At 42.8% G+C, this 22,254-nt stretch overlaps 1 protein-coding gene across 7 annotated transcripts in view; it reads right to left on the reverse strand.

Moving 5' to 3' along the window:
• The window catches only part of ERG (ERG, ETS transcription factor), a 322,032-nt gene that overhangs the window by 132,395 nt on the left and 167,383 nt on the right, over positions 1-22,254 (reverse strand). For 2 of the 7 annotated variants that reach the window (XM_018052859.1, XM_005675706.2), the window contains exon 1: positions 1,246-1,376. The exons of 4 other annotated variants lie outside the window; for them this stretch is intronic. In XM_018052859.1, the coding sequence (XP_017908348.1) occupies positions 1,246-1,263 (18 nt within the window). In that variant the 5' untranslated portion in view covers positions 1,264-1,376. Of the gene's footprint in view, positions 1-1,245; positions 1,377-22,254 lie in introns of those variants that run through there. One more of the 7 variants, XM_018052862.1, reaches the window with a different exon arrangement.

A 22,254-nucleotide genomic window follows, 5' to 3' on the forward strand; every position in this document is an offset into this window, starting at 1 on the left:
CATACTTTGATGATTATTTTTTTATATATTATTGACCAGACCTTGAAAAACAAAACATATCTTGAGAAATAAAGACTGAACAGAACTTCTGAAACACAGTGTATACAGTAAGTATTAATTAAATCCTCTCACACAAACATTTCAAATTCCAAATCAAGAAGGATTTTTAAACATTGTCATGGCCCAATTCTGAGCAACTTCCATATTCATGAGGTTTCCAATGAACTATAACCCTTGATGAAAACACAGCCAAATGCTTTTCACCTTCATGCGGCAAAACTAAAGACACGAGACCAAAAGAACTTTCTTTTTTCTCTTTTCAATATCTGACTTTGGTGCTCATTTTTTCTCATTTCTACAAATGTCACCAATCTGGCCTTGAAAATACTGTTAACAGGCCACTTTGTAGACTCTTATGCTGCCGATTAAGCGTCCAATTGGCTTCACCACCAAGAATGAGGCCACATTTGTATTTTCACCTCCACAGATTCACCTCCACCTTCATCTCTCTATGCTACTTACCAGAAACGTCTGCAAGAAAAACAACACATCACACCCCAGTGCACAGAGAACAGACAAGCAGTTCCCTCAAGGCAACCATCGCGGGGAAGTAAGCCTACTCACAGTGCTCCGAGAAGTAGGTACTTTATTAAAGATAAATACATAACCGAACACACCGAATTACCACCGTGCGAGTTATGAGAATGCCCCGTGCTCAGCCTGAAGGTTCCACAAAATCAAGGCAACATTGGCAGGTCCCATGACCGACAGACAGCCACTTGCTTCACTTCCACAGGGACCGGCTGGCATCCCTGATGCTATGGAGGCCTTCGAGAACATCCGAAAGTTCAACATTTCCAAGCCCATCTTTTCCTCCGACCCTGCCCTCCAACCTCGCCAAGTCCATTGCCTTCCAGCGGAGGCACCTCCAGGCACCGCTAGAGACAGTGAAAAGAATAGGAAAATTCGGACGCGTGCTGAAAAGCTTTTGCAAAAGTCATCCACAGCCCTCAACCGTGAATTTAGAAACCCCAACTTTTTTCTGAGTTTGAAGTTTTTAAGCCTTGCGGATGGTTGGAGTAGGAAAAAGGAAATTTACTAGGCAGTGCAAAGGAAATCTTGTTGTCCTCTATTGTGGCAGTGGGGGTGTTGCCCAATGCTAACTTATCTGCCTTGATAAAGGAAACCAAAGAAAAAAGTAACAAGCACAAGATTTGGTCAAACGAAAAGGACCCCTCTCCTTACCTTAATAGTGCTGGCCATAATGCAATCAAGTTTATTGATCGTTAATAAATGTTAATAATAATTATTGCTTCTCTCTGACCAGAAAGTAGTTTTGATGAGGTTGTTTAGAGCGGATGAGATTGTGCTAAGTCTGGGAAATGAAGTCAGCCAATGGCAGGAAGAGGTTTCTATTGGTCCTGGCTGCCCAGCCCGAAGAAACAGGATATTTGGGAGTGGAGAGATAAGAGACCCTGAAAACAATGTTGTTTTTCTTGATGATATGCAGCCAGGAGATTTTTTTTTTTTTTAATTAAAAAAAAAAAAAAGACATCAATTGCCTGGGCCTGGGATGGCCACAGCAGGTGTGACCCGGTGTGCCACCGTGTGACACGCCGCTCGGGGAGGGCAGGATGCAGATGTGGTGGGACTCCGTGTGCCTTCACGTGGGCGGCGAGCACCCAGGGCTCCTGGGCGTGGAGGGCGCCCTGCAGCCGGGGGGCAGGCCTCCTGGGCCCACGTCTCCTGGGATCCACCGCATGCCTGGGACACGGGACCTGCGGCTCCCGGCCTCACAGTCCCGGCTCCGTCCTCCCCAGAGGCAACTCTGCAGGTGGTGCTTATTTCTTGCTAATAGGAGAGGATGTTTAACCATACGATGCTTAATAACAGTCATTCTTTCACCTGCTGATTTTTAAGCTTCGTTGGTTCAGCATCTCAGAGTGAATGTTCCAGAGCAGTTTCGTTTTCTCCTTCCAAACATACAGAACTGCTATTGGCTCCATAATAAACCAGGCTTCCCTGGTGGCTTAGCAGTCAAGAACCCACCTGCCAATGCTGGAGATGTAGGAAATGCAGGTTCGATCCCTGGGTCGGGAAGATCCCCCTGGAGGAGGGCATGGCAACCCACTCCAGTGTTCTTGGCTGGAGAATCCCATGGACGGAGAAGCCTGGCGGGCTACAGTCCATGGGGTCACAAAGAGTCGGACACGACTGAGCACAAGAAACTGGTTGAAAGCGCAAAGCCTATAGGATGAGAGTGACTAAGAGAAATAAAGAAGAAAATAAACCCGTCAAATGGTCATTTTCAAATGTTTACTTAAAACCCAAAGAACTTAAACAATAACACACGTTTTCTAGCTGAAAACATCAAACTGACCCCACTCTGACAAGTGTCCAGGCTGCAGACAGCAGACCCTGAGAGAACTCCTCCTTACAGAAGGATGCCATATCCTCATTAAGTGTTTTAAAATCCGAGCTGCAAGTTCAGGGCCACACGTCTGTTTTCCACTCGGAGGAAGTGCAGCTAACTCAGGCCTGAACATTCCTTAGAGGGTTTCAGGCCTTTTAATTACTCACTTGCAGGAAATTACTTGTTCTCTGGAAGAAACAACATTTTGCTTTGAATGGAGCCACACGAAAGCTGGGCCAGTAAAGAGGTGTGGTCTCCAGAGGGGACCCGACCCGCAGAACACAATAGACCCAACCCTGAGTCATCCCACAGTGCTTGGTCTCAGAGGCGGACGGTCACTGAGCTGACTTCACACAGACTTCAGGCCTGCCTGTGTCAGAGCTCCAGAAATGAGCCCGCGTGCCTACAGATTTTACTGATCCCACGATTTCCCCCTTGGCTTACAACAGCAGGAGAAGGGAGCCCGAGGAGGAGGAGGGATGGGAGGAGGAAGAGCAGGAGGGAGAAGGAAAGAAAGGAGAAGGGAGGGATGAGGAGAAGGAGGGGAAGGAAGCATGAAGGAAAAGAAAGAAAAGGAGAGAAGGGGAAGCAAGAAAGAACAGAGGAGAAGAAAGAAAGAAGCAGCAAAGAGAACGTGTAAGAAGTCTCATTCAGTGTAAAAATCAGACCCTGACCAGTGCTCAGCATCTGTATTTCGAGGGGACGCTGATTTCCGCTCTTTTCATCTCCAAACAATAAATGAGATGGCAGGCTGATTAAAATTGTGTTTCCCCTAAAATTTCAAAGTACTGAGTTGTTTTATCTGGGCAGCTTCCACAAGGATTCAGGAGGGCTGGGGGGTGGGGGGGTGGGGGGGAAACGCTCTTTCAGCTCCACTGAGATTCCTTGTTTTTTACTCTGCTAAGAAGCATCCACTTTTAAAAAGTGAGTGGTGGCACCCTAATCAGCAGAATTCTATTATGGATTTTCCAAAGAGCAGCCTTAAGTAGGGTGACCACTGTGCTTAAAAAAAAAAAAAAAAAAAAAAGCCAGGGAAGACAGTTCTGCCTGGCCCCACATCACCCCCGCACCACTGCAGCCTGGGTTCTAGCCCAGCACTTGTTCCCTGCAGCAGAAAAGCAGCAGCATTTTTATGGAGATCTAATTCTTCCTTGAGGGGTCTTGCCCTGAACTCCTTGGTTCTTGTCTAACTCAATCAAAGAGTGAACAGTGAAAACGTCTAACTCTTCATTCAGGAATAATGTCAAACTTCAAATGCCATAGGATGTCACGTATGTGAGGAATATAAAATATGACACACCCATAATTTTTTTTAAATGCTCACATTCATTTTTAAAAATAGAAATAAAATAAAATATGACACAAATGAAGCTCTGGAGGAAACAGAAACAGACCTACAGGCACACAGAAGAGATCTGTGGTTGCTGAGGGGGTGGGTGGGGGTGGGAGAGGGATGACTGGGTGTTTGGAGTTAGCAAATGCAACCTTGCAAGCTATTATATATAAAAATGGATAAACAGCAAGGTCCTACTGTACAGCACCAGGAAATGTACTCACTGCCCTGTGATAAGACATCATGGGAAAGAATATGAAAAAGAATCTATCTATGTATAACCGAGCCACTTTGCTGGACAGCAGAAATGAACATGACATCGTAAATCAACTTCACACCCATGACATTTTAAGAAAAAGAAATAATGTCAAACTTAGAGAAAAGCTATAAGATAACTTAAAGAACTTCTAATATCCTTTTTACCAGCTCCTCCAGCTTTAGTAATTTACATCTGCTTTGCTCTCTCCCTCTTTTATTACTTAATAAAATTTTATTAGACGAATGTATTTGCTTGGAACTTACACAAGAAAACCCAATGATACTCTTTGATCTATTTCCTGAAGATTCCACCCATAAGTTTCCTTTTGTCTTATTTTTAAAGTGCATATACTATAGAAAATGATGAAACAAAAATTCCATTTTGAGATAATGAGCTATCAATTCAGTTACAAAATTAAAACAGCAGATCTTCCTCATTCCTAAGGACAAAAGTTGACTGATTTCTGTTATCTTCCAAGAGAATTATTCTGGATGTCTAGAACAGCATAATAGCTGCTTCCAGCCCAGGATTCTCTATTTAATGCAAAATTCTTAGGAAAAAAAAAGGGGGGAACTTCAATTGACTTTTGACAGCATAAGGCATATCTATCAATTAGAATACAGTAATACGGAAACCATTTCCCAAACACTGTTCTAGGCGGAAGTCATCTAAAGACAGACATATCAGTTGGTGCTCCCATCATGCCCACCCAAGCCTCTGCCATCAAACGGACTCAGCTCGAGATCACTCGGCAGCCTAAGGACTGAGCTGCCTTCCAGTGGGACACCACCGCTTCTTCGAGAAAGCCACCCTGCGGTCACCATGCAGGCCTGTTTCAGGGACGACCTTAGGGAGCCTCTGCATGGGAGGCTAATCTTGGTCATCCTTCTGAGACTCTCTCAAGCCAGGGTCATCTTCTGCCCGCCTGGTTCACAGTAAGCACCGAGGAGGCACGCTGTGGCTCCCCCAGCACCCATGTGAATAAACTGCACACTTCCACTCTGTATTTATCCATCACGGACCCACTGACCATCAAGTTTCCAAAACCCTTCATCAGCCTGTTCGTATCCTGCGTGTCCGGACTCTTTGCAACCACATGGACTGTAGCCCACCAGGCTCCTCTGCCCATGGGATACTCTAGGCAAGAACACCAGAGTGTGTTGCCACTTCCTACTCCAGGGAATCTTCCCAACTCAGGGATCAAACCCACGTTTCCTGCATCTGCTACACTGGCAGGCGGATTCTTTACCACCTTGCCACCTGGGAAGCCCATTCATACCCTACTCCAAATGAAAAAAGAGTGTAAAACAGAACCTACAATTACGGTAACTATAAAAGGAACACCGTCAGTGATTATGCTAAAACCACATCTTCCCATTTTCTAAAGAGTCATCAAATTCCCATCCTCGTTCTCCTACAAACTTCTCTGCGTGGGATGTACACGGGAAGGTCAAGGGTCGAGAACACTTGGAGTGAGGGCAACACAGATCTGAAAAATGACGTATGAGCGTAGCAAGGAGGTGATGAGCCAGAATCTTAGCTGGAGACGTAACGGAAGACTCACTCACGACGGACAGCTTGATCCCTGCATTCGACATCCACACCATGGCAAACTTATCGTTACTGGAGATACTGCGGGAAAACGATGCAGAAGACGAATACTTGGTGACACAGAAAATCATAGTACGGTGTCTGGTAAGTTAACAGTCAGGCTATAATGGAGAATTATATCACAGGCTCATTTCGTTAAAAATAAAAAGGCAAAGTAGAAACATCAGTAGGCCACGTACTACAATGGTAATAGAGGATCTTTGTTTTTTTTTTGTTTTGTTTTTCCTCCTTTCCCTTTTGGTTCACCTATATTTTCAGAACAGTTATAATAATTTCAAAAACAATAAATAGATAAACAAGTAAATAATAAAACAGAATGAAGGTTGCTCCACTATTCTATAAAAATGCAGAATATATTGCTTTGTATGTTTAGCAAGTCAATACCATGGGGGAAAAAAAAAAAAAAAACAGGTGAGGAGCAGGAGAGAAAAGTTCTAGATTAAATGGAACTTAAGAAGCCCAAAGGCCAAATCTAAATTCTGGTCTACAATTAGATATTGGTATCAACAACTTTAAGGTCGAAAACTTTTCTGGAGCTGCCAGAGAAATTCAAATATATGATGATTGTTGCATCATATTACAGAATTTTTAAACTATTTACATTAAAAGCTTTAATAATGCTTTGTAGAAAAACTGCCTTACTATTTACAGCTGCATTCTGAAGTACTGAAGATGAAACGTCAATAACTTATGCAACTTATTTAAAATAATTCATGAAAAATAACAACGTGAATATGACAAAATTACACAATCGCCAAATCTCAATCATAACTTATAAGAGTGTTCATTGTACTATTTGCTCTATTCTTAGAGTTATAAAATTTTTATAATATAGTGTTAAATAAAAAGTCCTAATAGATTTTTTCTTTAAAAAAGTTACAATAAATATGTTACACTGTAATATGAAAGCTACATAAGCAACATGCAATGTTCAATTTCTTTTGTAAATATCTGTATAACATGCAGCACAGGATATTCATTTATCAAACTCTATATGTGTGTGGACCAAAATTATTTTATAAACTTCCACAAAAATAGGGTAGGGCTTCCCATGTAGCTCAGATGGTAAAGAATCCTTTTGCAATGCAGGAGACCTGGGTTCAATCCCTGGGTCAGGAAAAGCCCCGGGAGAAGGAAATGGCAACCCACTCCAGCATCCTTGTCTGGAAAATCCTCACAGCCAGAAGAGCCTGGTGGGCTACAGTCCATGGGGTCGCAAAGAGTCGGACACGACTGAGCGACTAACGCTACACGGATCAGCTGGTAAAGAACTCGCCTGCAAGTTGGGAGATCTGGGTTCGATCCCTGGGTTGGGAAGATTCCCTGGAGTAAGGGAAAGGCTACCCACTCTAGTATTCTTGTCTGGGAAATCCCAGAGACAGAGGCTACAGTCCATGGGGTCACAAAAGAATCGGACAAGACTTAGCGACTGAAAAATAACAAGTATAAAGTAGCTTTCCGATTCATTTCAGTAAGGAAACCCAATCAGACACTTGTGTGCTTTGTGACGGTCATCTCTCCAGCTTTACTCCCTCCAGTCAATGAGTGCCTTGTCCATTGCTGGCGCGCCGGTGGGCACTAAGGAACAGAGAGGGCAGGACTCGGTCCACTGCCTGGGTTCTCAGCGTTCAGGAAGCCTCTGTTCAGCGACTCAAATTCCTCACATAGAGCTTGGGATCAGTCCATAAAACAGACTCTTTACGGACAAAACAATAGGACCAAAGTGCCGAATATTTATTGTTTCTAGGATGACACATGAACCTTAAAATGTATAATATTTGGATTATTCAAGAGAGCCCGGCAAGAAGGATGTCCCACGGATTTTTGGCAGGGACATGCCTGAGATTGTAGATAAGGATCAGGCCTCTGGAGCAGCCCCCACAATGGAAAACTACATCACTCAGTGGAAGTTTTCCTTCTCTATCAATTGGAGGATTTGCCTGAGAACACAGACAGCATAAGGCACTCTTAGCCCCAAGGTCACCCATCGTCTGCTCGGTAAGGACCACTGTTCCACTCGAAGCAGACCTCACGAGTACAGTTTCATTAGGTAAGATGGTATGTGGTATGCCCTCCAGCCACACATGAAGAAATAATTCAATTTCCATTTAAATAACTAATGTTTCAACAGGTTTCTCTAAGTGGTTAATGCATTCTTTAGCGTCTTGGTGGATTTGAACTAATCTAAACCAAGGAAATTGTTATCACACAGTAAATCCTCAACTTCTCAACACCAGGCTGCAATTTCCTTCATTCTGAAGCATGTGTCAAGTTCAGTTCTTTAGGCCCAGATGAAGCAATGATTTCAGTGGACACGATTTCACAAGCGTCACCTGTATCCTCACGTTTTGCCAACTCTGCCTCTTACCCAATGGTTCTAAAAATGCCGGAGTATTAAAACCCGTATCAGGAATCCTAAATATGTCAATTTAATACTTAAGGCTGTAAACATTCTTTTTTAACTTTTTATTTTGTATTGGCGTATAGCCGATTGACAATGCTGTGATAGTTCAGATGCAGAGCAGAGCGACTCAGCCATACACAGACACGCATTCACTCTCCCCCAGACCCACCCCCCACCCAGGCTGCCGCGTGACATGGAGCAGAGCCTCCTGTGTGGCACAGCAGTTTGTATGAGACCCCCTATATGCGGAATCTGACAAGAAATGACACAACATCTTTTTTAATAAAAAAGCAAAAACAAAAGAAACAAGAATAATTATTTTGACACAATCATTTAAAGGAGCATTCAAATTTCCTGTTTAAAAGATCACGCTTCTATATACAATTTATGAAGCATTAAGCACATTTCAAGGTCTTCATTCTTGTAACTGGGGCATAAACAAGTATCAGTGTTACAGTCACCAGATTGCCACTGGTCACCACAGACAGTCCAGCATCCACACCACATAACCAGAGGGCTCAATAAGGTACCGTCCACCGTAAGGCTGTCCTGACCCACCACCTGCTACTCAGATCTAGGGTTCTGTGTCCGAGTCACTGTGATCAGTCCTTCCCCCCAGCCACCCCAAGAAGTTATCCGGGGCTGTTGAAATTCACTTAGATTTTGAACACTTGCTATACTTCTAAAGTTTTTTTTAAAAATGTGTCAGTCTCAGTTATGATACTAAACATCAGCATTTATTTTTGTCTTAATCTATAATGATTTTATAAATTATCCCATAAAGAAATGATACAGTATTGCTCAAAGAAAGATCATTCACATTGCACCATAATGTCACTCAGTTAATGGAAATTTACAGAGAAGCCTGCTGTCCACAGCTGCTCCCCTTGCTTATAAAGGCTGTTTTAGTCTCAGACTGAGATGACTTTTCTTTCCATGTCACTCAATTTGATGTGAGAGCTGGACCATAAAGAAGGCTGAGTGCCAAAGAATTGATGCTTTCAAACTGGTGCTAGAGGAGACTCTCGAGAGTTCCTCGGACTGTAAGGAGATCAAACCAGTCCATCCTAAAGGCAATCAACCCTGACTATTCACTGGAAGGACTGATGCTGAAGCTCTAACACTTTAGCCACTTAATGTGAAGAGCCAACTCATTGGAAAAGACTCTGAGGCTCGGAAAGACTGAGGGTAAAAGGAGAAGGGGGGGAGACAGAGCTCAAGATGGTTAGATAGCATCACCAATTCAAAGGCCAGGAGTCTGAGCAACCTCTGGGAGATAATGAAGGACAGGGGAGCCTGGCGTGCTGTAGTCCATGGGGTCGCAAAGAGCCGGATACGACTTGGCAAATGAACAACAACAACAATTTGTTTATGCTTTCACTGATTTATTTCTATCGCAGATGGAATCAGAAAGGAAGCCACAGAACCACGCGCTGTGCCACGAATAGTGTTTTTAGATTCGCATGGGTGTAATCAGGCAACCTGCTGACTTAACTGGGTCCTAGGCCCGCACTTGCAGGCAGGGGAGGCAAACAGGGTCTGCCCCGCTCTGGCAGCCCCATCAGGCTGTCTTTTCCCTATGCTGCCCCTCTCTGCATCATGCCCCTCCTCTGCAGGGCACCCCCTCCTCTGCAGGGCACCCCTTCCTCTGCAGGGCACCCCCTCCTCTGCAGGGCACCCCCTCCTCTGCAGGGCACCCTCTCCGCGTGCCCCCTCTCTGGACCACACCCTCTCCCTCTGCAAAGAGAAGGAAACTTTCTCTTTCGGAAGGTGCAGGGCGCAGGCCAATTTTTTTTTTTTCTACTTCATCCTCAGGAAAAGAAAACTTGCTTAATTCTACTGAAATGCACTGAGCTGAGTGGAAACTAGGAGGTAGATGAATTCAGTTTGCTTCCGATCTGTGCCATGCACGCATCAGCACATCATCGGGGAAAGCTACAGTATCCACCGGGGACAAGTGGAAATGTTCCTTCTGAATGTATTGTCAGTGAGCAGCCAGAGAAGCCACGGTTTGCCTACTGGATATTTTTTACCCTTTATAACAGCTACAAAAAGAATCCTGCCTCAAGAATTTTGGAAAGCAACCGCCTATTGTCCAAAGAACTACAGACTACACAGCTTTGTTTGCTAGCTGGAAACCAGAAGTTTTGCAGGGAATTTCCTTTTGAACAGCTTGGACTGTGGTCACTAGAGGGCGCTAAGTGTCCCTCTAAAAGGTCTTTAGAGGGGAGATGAGTATGCCCAATTCTTGCCTTTTACATTTCTTGAATTGGTATTATAACAATATGAAATTATCTCATTTTAATCCATTAAAATCAAAGTCCAATATTCAAAATGTAGGAACTTTTTTGAAAATTAAACGTTTTTCAACATTATGGGACATAAAGAAATATAAATAATAAAAATAAATATAAACAGATCTGCACATAAGACTAATTCATTCTTCTGACCATGGAAAGTGTATAATTGTTCTACATCATTGTGAATAATTTCAAACCCTGAAAAATATTCTATTTCATGATAATTCTATAGGGTTCAGTAAGCCCCCAGTGCAAATTCCATCAAATAAATGGTAAATTTTGAATGCATTTATTTTCTGTTTTCAGGGCTAGCACCTTGCCTAAAGTCAGATATTCTTTCCAGACTTGAGGACTGTGGGATACGGATTATACTATAAAATGTGAAAGAGACTTTGTGCTCGCTTCCTGTAGTCTCTCAATTTCTTATAATGCAACACATCAAAATGATACGCAATATGGAGGTACATATAAATAGAGTTGAATAATATGAGCCTTAAAACTAAATACAGGAGCTTTCTTGAGAATAATCCTATTATGCAATTCCACGGACTTTGAAGGTCATCAACAGACTACACACTGAAAGAAAAATTCAGTGCCTTGGAAATATTTGCAAAACGGAAAAAGTTAATTTATTTTGCGACTTTTCTCTTTTTGTCTTCGCTTGTACTTGAACATATCTGTGTATTTCACTGTTTTCCTTTCACTTTGGTTCATGTACCAAGAAGAGTGAGGTCAGTGGATGAGGGCTGTTTGTGCTTCTGGCTGTCGCGGCGGGGGGGGTGCTCCCACCAACATCTGAAGGGCCCCCCGGTAACTGCGATTGACGACAGATTTTTCCCCTTGGTCTGCCAGTGGAGCAGAGGTTCGTGTGCAGAGTATTCTACAGAAGGAAAATTAAGGCAGTATTTCCTCTGTCCATCTGTGATTTCTAAAGGGAAACAAGCTTGACTTGGGCACGTAAATGGCACAGAGGAGCGGCATGAGGCGTTGGAGACCATTAAGAGCTGGGACTCCTTGCCCAGCTTCGCCCTGATCCGGCTCTAGATAAACGACATCGGCTGCAAAAGAACAGCCGAACCGTCAGGCACCCACAGCCCCGTGTGTACGTGCTAGTCACTCAGCTGTGTCCAATTCTGCAGCCCCAGGGACGACAACCCGCCAGGCTCCCCTGTTCATGGGATTCTCCAGGCAAGGATGCTGGAGTGGGTAGCCTTTCCCTTCTCCAGGGGATCTTCCCGATCCAGGGATGGAACCCAGGTCTCCTGCATTGCAGGCAGATTCCTTATCAGCTGAGCCAGCAGGGAAGCCCACCCACAACCCTGACTGCCTACTCTAAGCTAGTTCAGTGGGAAACTGAGGCTGTGAGTGCAGGCCTACTGTCTAGGTCCACAGGTGAAATCGACATGCTTAGGCTGCAGGGGGAGCCCGGGGCACCCCAAGGGGGCCCAAGCCCACGGCAGCACCCCGATCTCAGGGGCCTTGGCTCAGGGCAGCGGAGTCTCATCCTGGCCTTGTCCTCATCTGCTTGGGGACTGAACGAGTCATCTAACCCCCCCGGGCAGACTTCCACCTGCCCTCCCATTAGTATGTCTGCAGGCCTGTTCAAGGGAGGATTAGCAGGTATTACGCACGCTGCTCTGGGCCACCCTTCCCGCACCCTGGAGCCTGAGAAGAGCGGTCCCCAGGGGCCCCCACGGCTCCGTCACAGGGCTGGTGCTCAGCCGGCTGAAGGAATGACTGAGTGAGTGAATGAATGAGCAAAAGCCCAGGAGCCCTGGGAAGGCAGTGTGCGCTGTGCCAGCGGGCAGCCTCTAGGGGACCACAGTTTACCATGAACTCGAGACTCTGCTGGGATGGGTGGTGAGGGTGACCGTGACAGCCTTGTGGCAGGTCCAGCCGTGGCGGCACCCAGGGGCGGGGGGCGTGGTGGTTCAGTCCCGAAGTCCTGTCCGACTCTTTGTGACCCCAGGCACTGTCGTCCGCCAGGCTCCCCTGTCCTTGCAATTCTTCAGGCAAGAATACTCGAGTGGGTTGCCTTTCCCTTCTCTAGGGGATCTTCCTGACCCAGGGATCGAACCCGGGTCTCTTGCACCGCAGGCAGATTCTTTACCGACTGAGCTATGAGGGAAGCCGGGAAGAGCGGTGGCCAGACCACTATCTCTTCCCTCAAGTGTGAAGGGCCCGTGCCCAGCATCCGTGCTGTTCAGCTGGTTTTCAACGGCTTGATGGATGAGTCCCCAGATTTTCACTTGAAATGAAGATGAAAGCTGCTGCTTAAGTTGTGAGCCATGCACGACCTTCCCACTTCTCCTTCCCACCTCCCTCCCCTTTCTCCTTATCTCACACACACACACACACACACACACACAAACACACACACACACACGATGATAAAGATGAAGACAGATGGCAGACGACAGCACACTGGCTCTCTGCCCCCCCCCCCCCCCGTGATGCCCGCTCCCCCAGCAGTCTGCCAACCCCTCTCCCAAGCATCCAGGCCACCTGCCCAGGGTAACTTCAGAGGTGACTATCTTGAGCAAGTCCCCCCCCCGCCCCAGATCAAGGTGCTGAGAAGTGAAGGAGGCAAGTGGTCCCTAAGAGACCTTCTGCTCTGTGCATTATGGGATTCCCATCTCAATAACTGACCCACAGTACCTGGCAGGGAATGGAGAGTCAATGATAAATAACCACAGAATGACTGAACAAGGGGAAAAAAAAGACTGAACCAGTGAATGATTCACGCCCTTTGTTGTGCCTGCATCACGCTGTGTTTACAGCAGACTTACCTGAGTCACAAAATAACATGAAGGCTGTCATTCCCATACCCCACGACCCTGGTCATTTTCCAGAGGGAACTGCGATGCAAATTATTTCCAGCTAAACTATCTCAGCAACTGGGTCGGCTTCACGGGCACTGAAGGACAGACTCACTGCATTTCTGGGCATTTTCGGTCTCACCCGTGACAATCGTATTTCCCAAGATGCTCCAGTCAGACATCCTGTCACATGAGCCCATTTTACAAGGTGATGCTGACACTGGTCCCACCCAAGCTGGTGGGCTGGTTTCTGCAGGGTAAGTTCAGCTACACGACTTCCAAGGTGACCTGTGAAGGTGATACAGCTTCCCCCAGGTTTTCTGGGGAGCAGCCCCCCTTACGTCTCAACCACCACCCTGAGAGGAAGCCCGAGGCACACAGAGAGGCCGTTTGTAGGCGATCAACCTGGCCCGCAGGCATCACCAACCCTCAGCAGTGCAAGTGAGGCAACGTTCAAGATGACCCCAGCCCCAGATGCCTGCTGACTGCAACCCCGAGAGACCCCGAGAGAAAATGTCCCCTCCCAGCCCTGGAACCAATGAGGAGTAGTAATATCAGATCGCAATGACCAAGTGATCGCTGTGATCAGTGGTCAGATGATCATTATGGTTTGAAGTCACTAAGTCAGCCACAGTGACGAAGGGGGATGCCATCAGAAGACCTTTTACTTTTTGCCTCATCGTTACAGCAGAAGAACCTTTTTTCTACGTGATTATTTATCCACTCATCAAACCTTTGCTGGCACCCATTATATGCTCGGCTTTGTGTCAGCCACTGAAGATGTGGAAAAGGAGACAAGCAGTCCTCAGCCAAACAAACGAACCTAAAGACCCCCATATCAGGTGGAGAGAGAAAGATGGCAAAATCACAACAGCATCTCCACAAGAGAAAGGACAGAAGATGTGAATGTAAGAGCTTGTCTCTGCGCCCTCCCACCCTCTGCTTGTTACACGCGTAAGTGCCTCGGGGTCCCTGGATCCCACCTAGGTGGAACCCCTGCTGCTCCACTCCTGACCTTCACCCTCAGTCCACACCCAATGCCAGCAGCTCCCCAGGCTTCATACTGCCGGTGCCCCCGCTTCCGTTTTCTAGAAACTTCTCTGCCCATCAACCCCAGATGACTCTCCCACGGAGACGTGGGAAAACTTTAATTTCCCCCTCTGCGACTTCACAGAAAAGGGGGGTGAGAGATGAGAACCAGAAGGAGAGGATTCATTACCTCAAGTTACGAAAAAGAAAAGGCCTAGTGTTTAGAAGGCGTTGTTATTATTCTTCCTGAAACATTAGCTCCTAGAAATCAGGAGCTCTGTGTCCTTATGGCTGTCTCGAAGATTTCCAGCACGCCTTGGGGGCTGCCATCGGTCAAGTTTTGACTGTAATGAGAGCCATCTGGAAGAAGGCAATGGTGGATTCTGGCCATGCACCAGATGAGAGCTTTAGGGTGAGCAAAGAGACACACAGTAGGTCTCTGTTTCCAAAAACCCATGGTCGTGTGCGCTCATCCCCAAAAGTGAACAGGAAAAAAGTGCAGTCTTGAGTGGAATTCTCCCTGAAGGTCTGAGATTTCATTTTTCAAAGGTCAGCTATTCTGCTTTTAAACCCCCAAATGCTTCTTGTAGATGAAGGATCACTGTTTCCCTCCTGGACAGCCGGAGCACCCAAACCTCACCTCCCAGACTGAGCCGGGGTTTGAGATATTTGATTCCATATTACTTAAAGCTGTTGCGAGCTTTTCATCGGGAATGGAAACCATTACTGTGTCTCACACTTCTCTCTCCGTTTTATGGAATTCTTGTGCTGGGGGAGCTCTTTTTCTTTTATTATTTTCTTTTAACAGCCAGAAAACTGGGAAGTTCACAAAGAAATTGTTCAACTGCCTTAAATGACCCTTAACCTAAGAGGTTTCGCCTAATCTGTAAATTGGAGTTAAAAGTATTTCAGGACCTTTGGAGCGGGAAGCCCGTTGTCTTTAAAAGAGCGCAGAGACCCCTAACAATGGGGCTACACATACCTTGGGCTTCTTTGTTAGTTACTGCAAACCAAAACCAGATGTGAAATATCAGCGGCTACCTTGTACTGACCCAGAGAAGTTGAGGCTAATCCAAATCATTCTTAATAACTCAAAACTGCCACCCTTTAACTATCTTAGTTTTTTTTCCCCTCACTTATAAATGCAAAAAAGAATTGACAGGACACATTAAAACCCATTTCCCTCTGAACACATACAGATTTCCTTCAGTAAGAGCCCAGAATAAAAGCTCCCGCCCCTAAGCTGTGCCGCTGTCATCCGACTAGGTTCCAATTTAGGGATCAACACCTTTCACAAAACATGATCTGAAAGAATTTATCCTGAAAACGAGATATTTCTGTTGTTACCTTTTCCCAAGACTCATTAGGCACGGAGTTCCTTGAATAAGTCAAAGTGCTTGTAAATTTAAGAAAATAGAGAGGTTTAAGGTGAAAAAATCTAGCAATCTAAAATGTTCCCGCCTAACGTGGAAATCATTTGAATTCCCAATCATTGGCTTGAATTTTAAGAGTACGGAATATACGTGGAGGAGAAAAATCAATAGAAGCTGGAATGATTCGGAACCTCCCAAATGGAGAAATCCATCATCTGAACCAAATTTGAGCATTCTATCAATATTGTCTATTTACTAAATCCAAGAGGAGCTATTTTAATATAAAATCAAATATAAAATTGTTTCAGATATTGAATATTGCTTTTTACCTTAAAGCAGGCATGGAGTGGAATGACTATAGATACAAGGCTAGACATAGATTGATTTTTAATGTCTAAAACTATGGCAATTACATTGTCATGCTGCATAGGGCTTCTAGTCCTATGCTGAAATTAGAATGATGCATATGTATACAAAAGATAAAGGATAAGACAGAGTCATAATCATATTTCATCAACGTAAGACTGTGGATGGTAAGATGGAAAGCATCCCATGACTTAATACATCACTAGGAAAGAAAAGAATCACTTGGCCCAACAAAACTAGCCACAATACTTCCTTATCCATCAATTGGAGACACATCCCGACTTCTGAAAACCAGTAAGTGCCTTAGCACAGATGTAATGTGGTCTACTGACAGAAGAAAAAATCATGAACGCACTAAATTGTTATTCGGAACAGACTGTAGGGTTTCTCAACCTTTGCACTAACAGTACTTTGCGGCTGGGTAACTTTTGGTCATTGGGAGGCTGCCCTGGACAATGTAGGATGTTAGCATGCGTGGTGTCCACCCACTAGATGCTAGTAGCATCTTCCTTAGCTTCCAGTATGACAACCTAAACCGTCTTCAGACACCGCCAAATATCCCTGAGAGTGGAGGCAAAATCACCCCAGCTGGAAAACACTGGGACCGAGCAATTCAGTTTGATCAGCTTCACAGTATAATTTAGTGTATGTATAAATGGCAAATGGGAAAGTCAACTGTAGTATATTGTTAGATGAGATGCACTGACCTAAAAAGCATCACATAAGCAAACAGTTGCTGCATGGATAAAAGTGCCTACTGGCCAGCCAAACCAATGGGATGTAAACGGCTTTGAGAAGGGCTCAGTATCACCAATTAATTCAGTTCAGTCGCTCAGTCGTGTCCGACTCTTTGCGACCCCATGAATCGCAGCATGCCAGGCCTCCCTGTCCATCACCAACTCCCGGAGTTCACTCAGACTCACGTCCATCGAGTCAGTGATGCCATCCAGCCATCTCATCCCCTGTCGTCCCCTTCTCCTCCTGCCCCCAATCCCTCCCAGCATCAGAGTCTTTTCCAATGAGTCAGCTCTTCACATGAGGTGGCCAAAGTACTGGAGTTTCAGCTTTAGTATCATTCCTTCCAAACACCCAGGACTGATCTCCTTTAGAATGGACTGGTTGGGAAACGCAAATTAAAACCATAATGCAATGTCACCTCATACCTGTTAGAACTGCTATCATCAAAAACAAAAAGGAGACTAGCAAGTGTTGACAAGGATGTGGAGAAAAAGGAACATTTCCACACTGTTGGTAGGAATGTACATTGGTGCAGGCACTATGGAAAACAGTATGGAAGTTCCTCAAAAGATAAAAATATAACTACCATGCTGCTGCTGCTGCTAAGTTGCTTCAGTCGTGTCCGACTCGTATGAACCAGCAATTCCACTTATGGATATTTATCCCAAGGAAATGAAATCGCTATCTCAAGAAGATACCTGCATCCTTGTGTCCACTGCAGCATTATTATCAATAACAACGGTCAAGACAAGGAAGCAACGGAAGTGACCGTCAATGGATGAATGGATAAAAGTGTGGTTCACATATACTGGCTATAAAGAAGAATACTGGTTATAAAGAAGAATAAAATTATGCCCTTTTCAACAGCCCGGATGGACCTTGAGTGCATTATGCTAAGTAAAGTAAGTGATACAGAGAAAGACAAATACCGCATGATCTCAAATGTGGAATAATAGTAACAAGAAGAGGAAATTCATGAACACCAAGAACAGGTTGTTGATTGCCGGAGGCAGGAGGAGAGGGGTGGGTGAGAAGGCAGCGTCCAACCTGATGACTATAGTAACAGTACAATGTTGTATATTTGAGAGTTGCTAAGAGAGTGTATCAGAGAAGGCAGTGGCAGCCCACTCCAGTACTGTTGCCTGGAAAATCCCATGGATAAAGGAGCCTGGTGGGCTGCAGTCCATGGGGTCTCTTAAGAGTCGAACACGACTGAGCGACTTCACTTTCACTCTTCACTTTCACGCATTGGAGAAGGACATGGCAACCCACTCCAGCACACTTGCCTGGAGAATCCCAGGGACGGGGGAGCCTGGTGGGCTGCCGCCTGTGGGGTCGCACAGAGTCGGACACGGCTGGAGCAACGTGGCAGCAGCAGCAACAGCAAGAAAGTGAATTTTAAAAGTTCTCATGACAAGAAAACGGTGTGGTGATAGATGTTAACTAGACATACTGCGGTAACCGTTTCATAATATTAGTATATATATACATCAAATCATTATGTTGTACATCTGACACTAACACATTGTTATATGTTAATTATAGAGATTGTCAATTATATAATTGTTATAATACATTGTTATATGTCAATTGTATACATAGAGGCAATAAAGATTTTTAAATTAATAAAGTTAAACAACATGAATGAGGTGAGTTTCTATCATAATATTTCACTGTTTATATTAAATTAAAGAAAATCAAAATGAGGAAGAAATTAAAGAAAATCAAAAGCACAGTACTTTGGGCCTATCCACATTTAATATTTTCAAAAGTGAAAAAACCTTTAATTTTTGCAACATTGGCAAGAATGTGGAAGAAAGAGCACTCCCATTCTCATTTATTAAGAATACAGATTAATACCGTATCAGAAAGTAATTTTTCCTTGGACTCAGCAATCTGTATCTGACAAATCCATCTTTCAGAGATATTCACAACAAAGACAGGTGCAAGAATGATCTTTTATTAATCATAAAAAATGAGAATAAGTTGAATTCTACCAGAGACTAAATGGACTATAGGCTGTTAAGAAGAATGAGATTCAAATTCACTGTATAGAAATTGTTCAAGGGATCATAAGTTTTACATATTACCAGATCTATTACAGTAAACGCAGAGAAAACATCCTGAGGTATAAAACTCAGTATAGCGGCTGGGATGCAGGATAACTCCCACTTTTTAAGTCAAATATTTGGACAAAGTTGAGCTATAAAATGTGCTGTAATCAGAAAAAAATTATGTAATCAGAAAAAAAATTCAAAGCATATTCTGGCACAGAAATATTAAAATGTCACAAAATTTAAGTGTATTAATAAATATACCAGTAAAACCATAACAGGCTACAGATTACACTTCATAAAATACATAAACAACATAAATAATACACAGTCATATAGATACAAAAAAGTACAAGTTTATTCACTTGTCCCAGAAATATTTGAGCATCTAGTTTATTAAATTAATGTTGGTAGAATAATGTGAGATTCATTAATACAAGACTCTTAGGGAAAGCGAAATTTTAGCTGAGTCCCACAGGATTAGAATGTGTTCAGATTATAGGGGGGAAATGTCAAAATGTTTAAATAAAAAAAAGAAATTTCAAAACTCTGGTAAAGGAGTTGATTCAACATGAAAGGAACAAAGAATGAGCAGGTAAGGTACTTCTAAGAAATGTATCAAAATAAGGAAATACCTTGGCAGCTACAGACAGTTGTTATTGACTCATTTGAGCAACGAGAATTGACAAGAATAATTTAAAGGACATGTGACATAAAATACTTCTAATTAAAACAAATTTTAAAACATGGTATGAAGCGACGGCTGTAGCGATTATTTATACCCTAACTCTAACCTGAGGTAGGTTAGGTTCTGTAAATGAAGAGTAAATGTGAAATGGATTCGACAAAAGCGTTACTGTTTCTGCGGTTAATCACTCATGGGAAATGGGTAAAGTTACTAATCTTAAGCAGAGAAGGCAATGGCAAGCCACTCCAGTACTCTTGCCTGGAAAATCTCATGGACGGAGGAGCTTGGTAGGCTGCAGTCCATGGGGCTGCTACTAGTCAGACACAACTGAGTGACTTCACTTTCACTTTTCACTTTCGCGCATTGGAGAAGGAAATGGCAACCCACTCCAGTGTTCTTGCCTGGAGAATCCTGATGGGCTGCCGTCTATGGGGTTGCACAGAGTTGGACACGACTGAAGCGACTTAACAGCAACTAATCTTAAGAAGTTAGGAAAAAAAAAAAAGGAAAAAGGAGGAAAATAAAAATGATAAGGACAAAATTTATAAAATAGAAAATGACCAAACAGTTGAGAAATCAAAACCCAGTCTAGTTCTTTGGTAAGATTATTTATAAATCCTTGTTAAGGATAAATAAGGAGAAAAGAGGAAAGATTGAAATAAAGTTAGGAATGAAAAGGGGGACGTTACTATAGATCCTATGGACATTAGGAAAATTATAACAGCACATTACAATTTCCTATCAATAAATGTGAAAATTTAGCTGAAACTAATAAAATTTCTTAAAAATATAATTATCAAAATTTCCAAAGAAATACAAATGTGAACTCCTGTAGCGATTAAAGATATTGATTAAAACCTTCTTAAAAGAAATCTTCAGGAAAATGAAGAAAACTTCCAAGCCCAGATTGATTTATCAGCACATTCAGACTAAACAGGAATTAATGTCAGTCTTATACAAACTTGTCCAGATAATAAAAAAAGAGGAAAACTTGATTTCAATGTGTCTAGGACATTATAAGAAAGGAAAATTATAGACTCATTTCACACATAAGTGCATATGCAAAAAAGTTGAAAAAAAAAATCCCAGAAAACCAGATCAACAGTATAAAAAACAGAATAGTATGTACTATGATCAAGCTGAGTTTATCCTAAGAATGAAAGGTTATTTCAACCATTATCAATGATCAAATTTACATTGTAAATAATAAAATATGATAATCTCAAATAAAAGCAGAAAAGGCATCTGATGAGATTCAGTATCTATTCATGATAAAAATTCTTAGCAAATTAGAAATTACAAGAAACATTACCAATCAAAAAGGGCATCTGTCAAACCTACAGTAAGCTTCATACTTTAATGGTGAAACACTGAAATCTCATTTATTTAACCTGGGAAAAAAGGTGAAGAGGCTTATTATCACAACACGTCATAAACTGTGTTTGGGGTCCTAGTCAGTGCATAAGCAAAAAAATGAAATAAAATGCCAAGGAATTGGGAGAAAATAGACAAAACTTTTAACTATTTGCAGATGATAATCATTTTTTACATAGAACAACCAAGAGAATTTAGAAATGAATCATTAGAATTAATAAGTTTGGGAACTTTGCTAGTTACATCAATTTGGAAAACTCAGTTTTATTTCTATGTGTCATCATCAACAGAAATTAAAAATTTTACATGATACTTTTCAATAGCATCAACAAATCTTAAAAATACGGGAATAACCTCATATAAGCTGTACAGGATCTTTACACAGAAATCTACACAGTATTATTGAAAGAAGACCTAGATAAATGGATAGCTATGCCACATTTATGGACCGAAAGACTTAACAAGATATCCATTCTCTTCAAACTAATTAACAGATTCAATGTAGATCCAATAAAAATTGCAATAAGATTTCTGTAGAGCTTGACAAATGGATTCTAAAATGTGTATGAACAGGCAAAGGTCAAAAACAGACAAGACACTCTTAAAGAAGAATGAGGTAAATAAGGGGACTTCCTCGATGGTCCAGAGGTTAAGACTCCACATTCGCAATGCAGAGGGTTGGGGTTCAATCCCTGGTGGGGGAAATTAAGACCCCACATAACAAGTAGCACAATCAAAAAAAAAAAAAGAAGAAGAAGAAGAATGAGATAAGATGAGGTAAGACAACTTGCTTCAGAGTGATATTCTTGCAGGTATAAACAAACAAAACAACGGAAGAGAAAAGAAAGCCCACAAACTGATTCACACATATATGGACACACTTTATCTTTTTAAAGGGTGCGGTGCAGAACAGTGAAGAAGAGAGAAGAAAATGGTGCTAATGAAAGGTAGTATGCATACAGGGAAAAGAAAACTGCCTAACTCACACCATTACAAAAATCAGTTCCAGGTGAACTGTAGATATAAACGTGAGAGGCAAAACAGTAAAAATTCTGAAACACACAGTATCTTCATAACTTTGTGATGGGGGAGATTTTGTAAATAAGGCACAAAAACATTAAATGTAAAATGATAGACTGATAAGTAGACTATATTAAGAAAATTTTCAGACTGTTTTTCATCAAAAGATACTATTAAAAGAATTAAGAATTAATTAAGAATATTTTTAACATACCTAACCTACTATTCATATCCAGACTATGTAAAGAACCCCTATAAATCAATAAGAAGACATGCAACCCAATGTAAAAAAACAAAGAAGTTGAACAGGCATTCATAAAAAGGCTATCAAATGTCCATGGAATATAGGAAAAACTCTTCTATTTAATTAGTAACCCAGGAAATGCTAATGAAAGCTACACTGAGATAACACAAGATACACATCAGGATGTCAAGAATGAAGAGAAATGACAACATTTTGGGCCAAGATGAGG

This window comes from Capra hircus, chromosome 1, assembly GCF_001704415.2.
Source record: "Capra hircus breed San Clemente chromosome 1, ASM170441v1, whole genome shotgun sequence".
NCBI classification, from domain to species: domain Eukaryota; kingdom Metazoa; phylum Chordata; class Mammalia; order Artiodactyla; family Bovidae; genus Capra; species Capra hircus.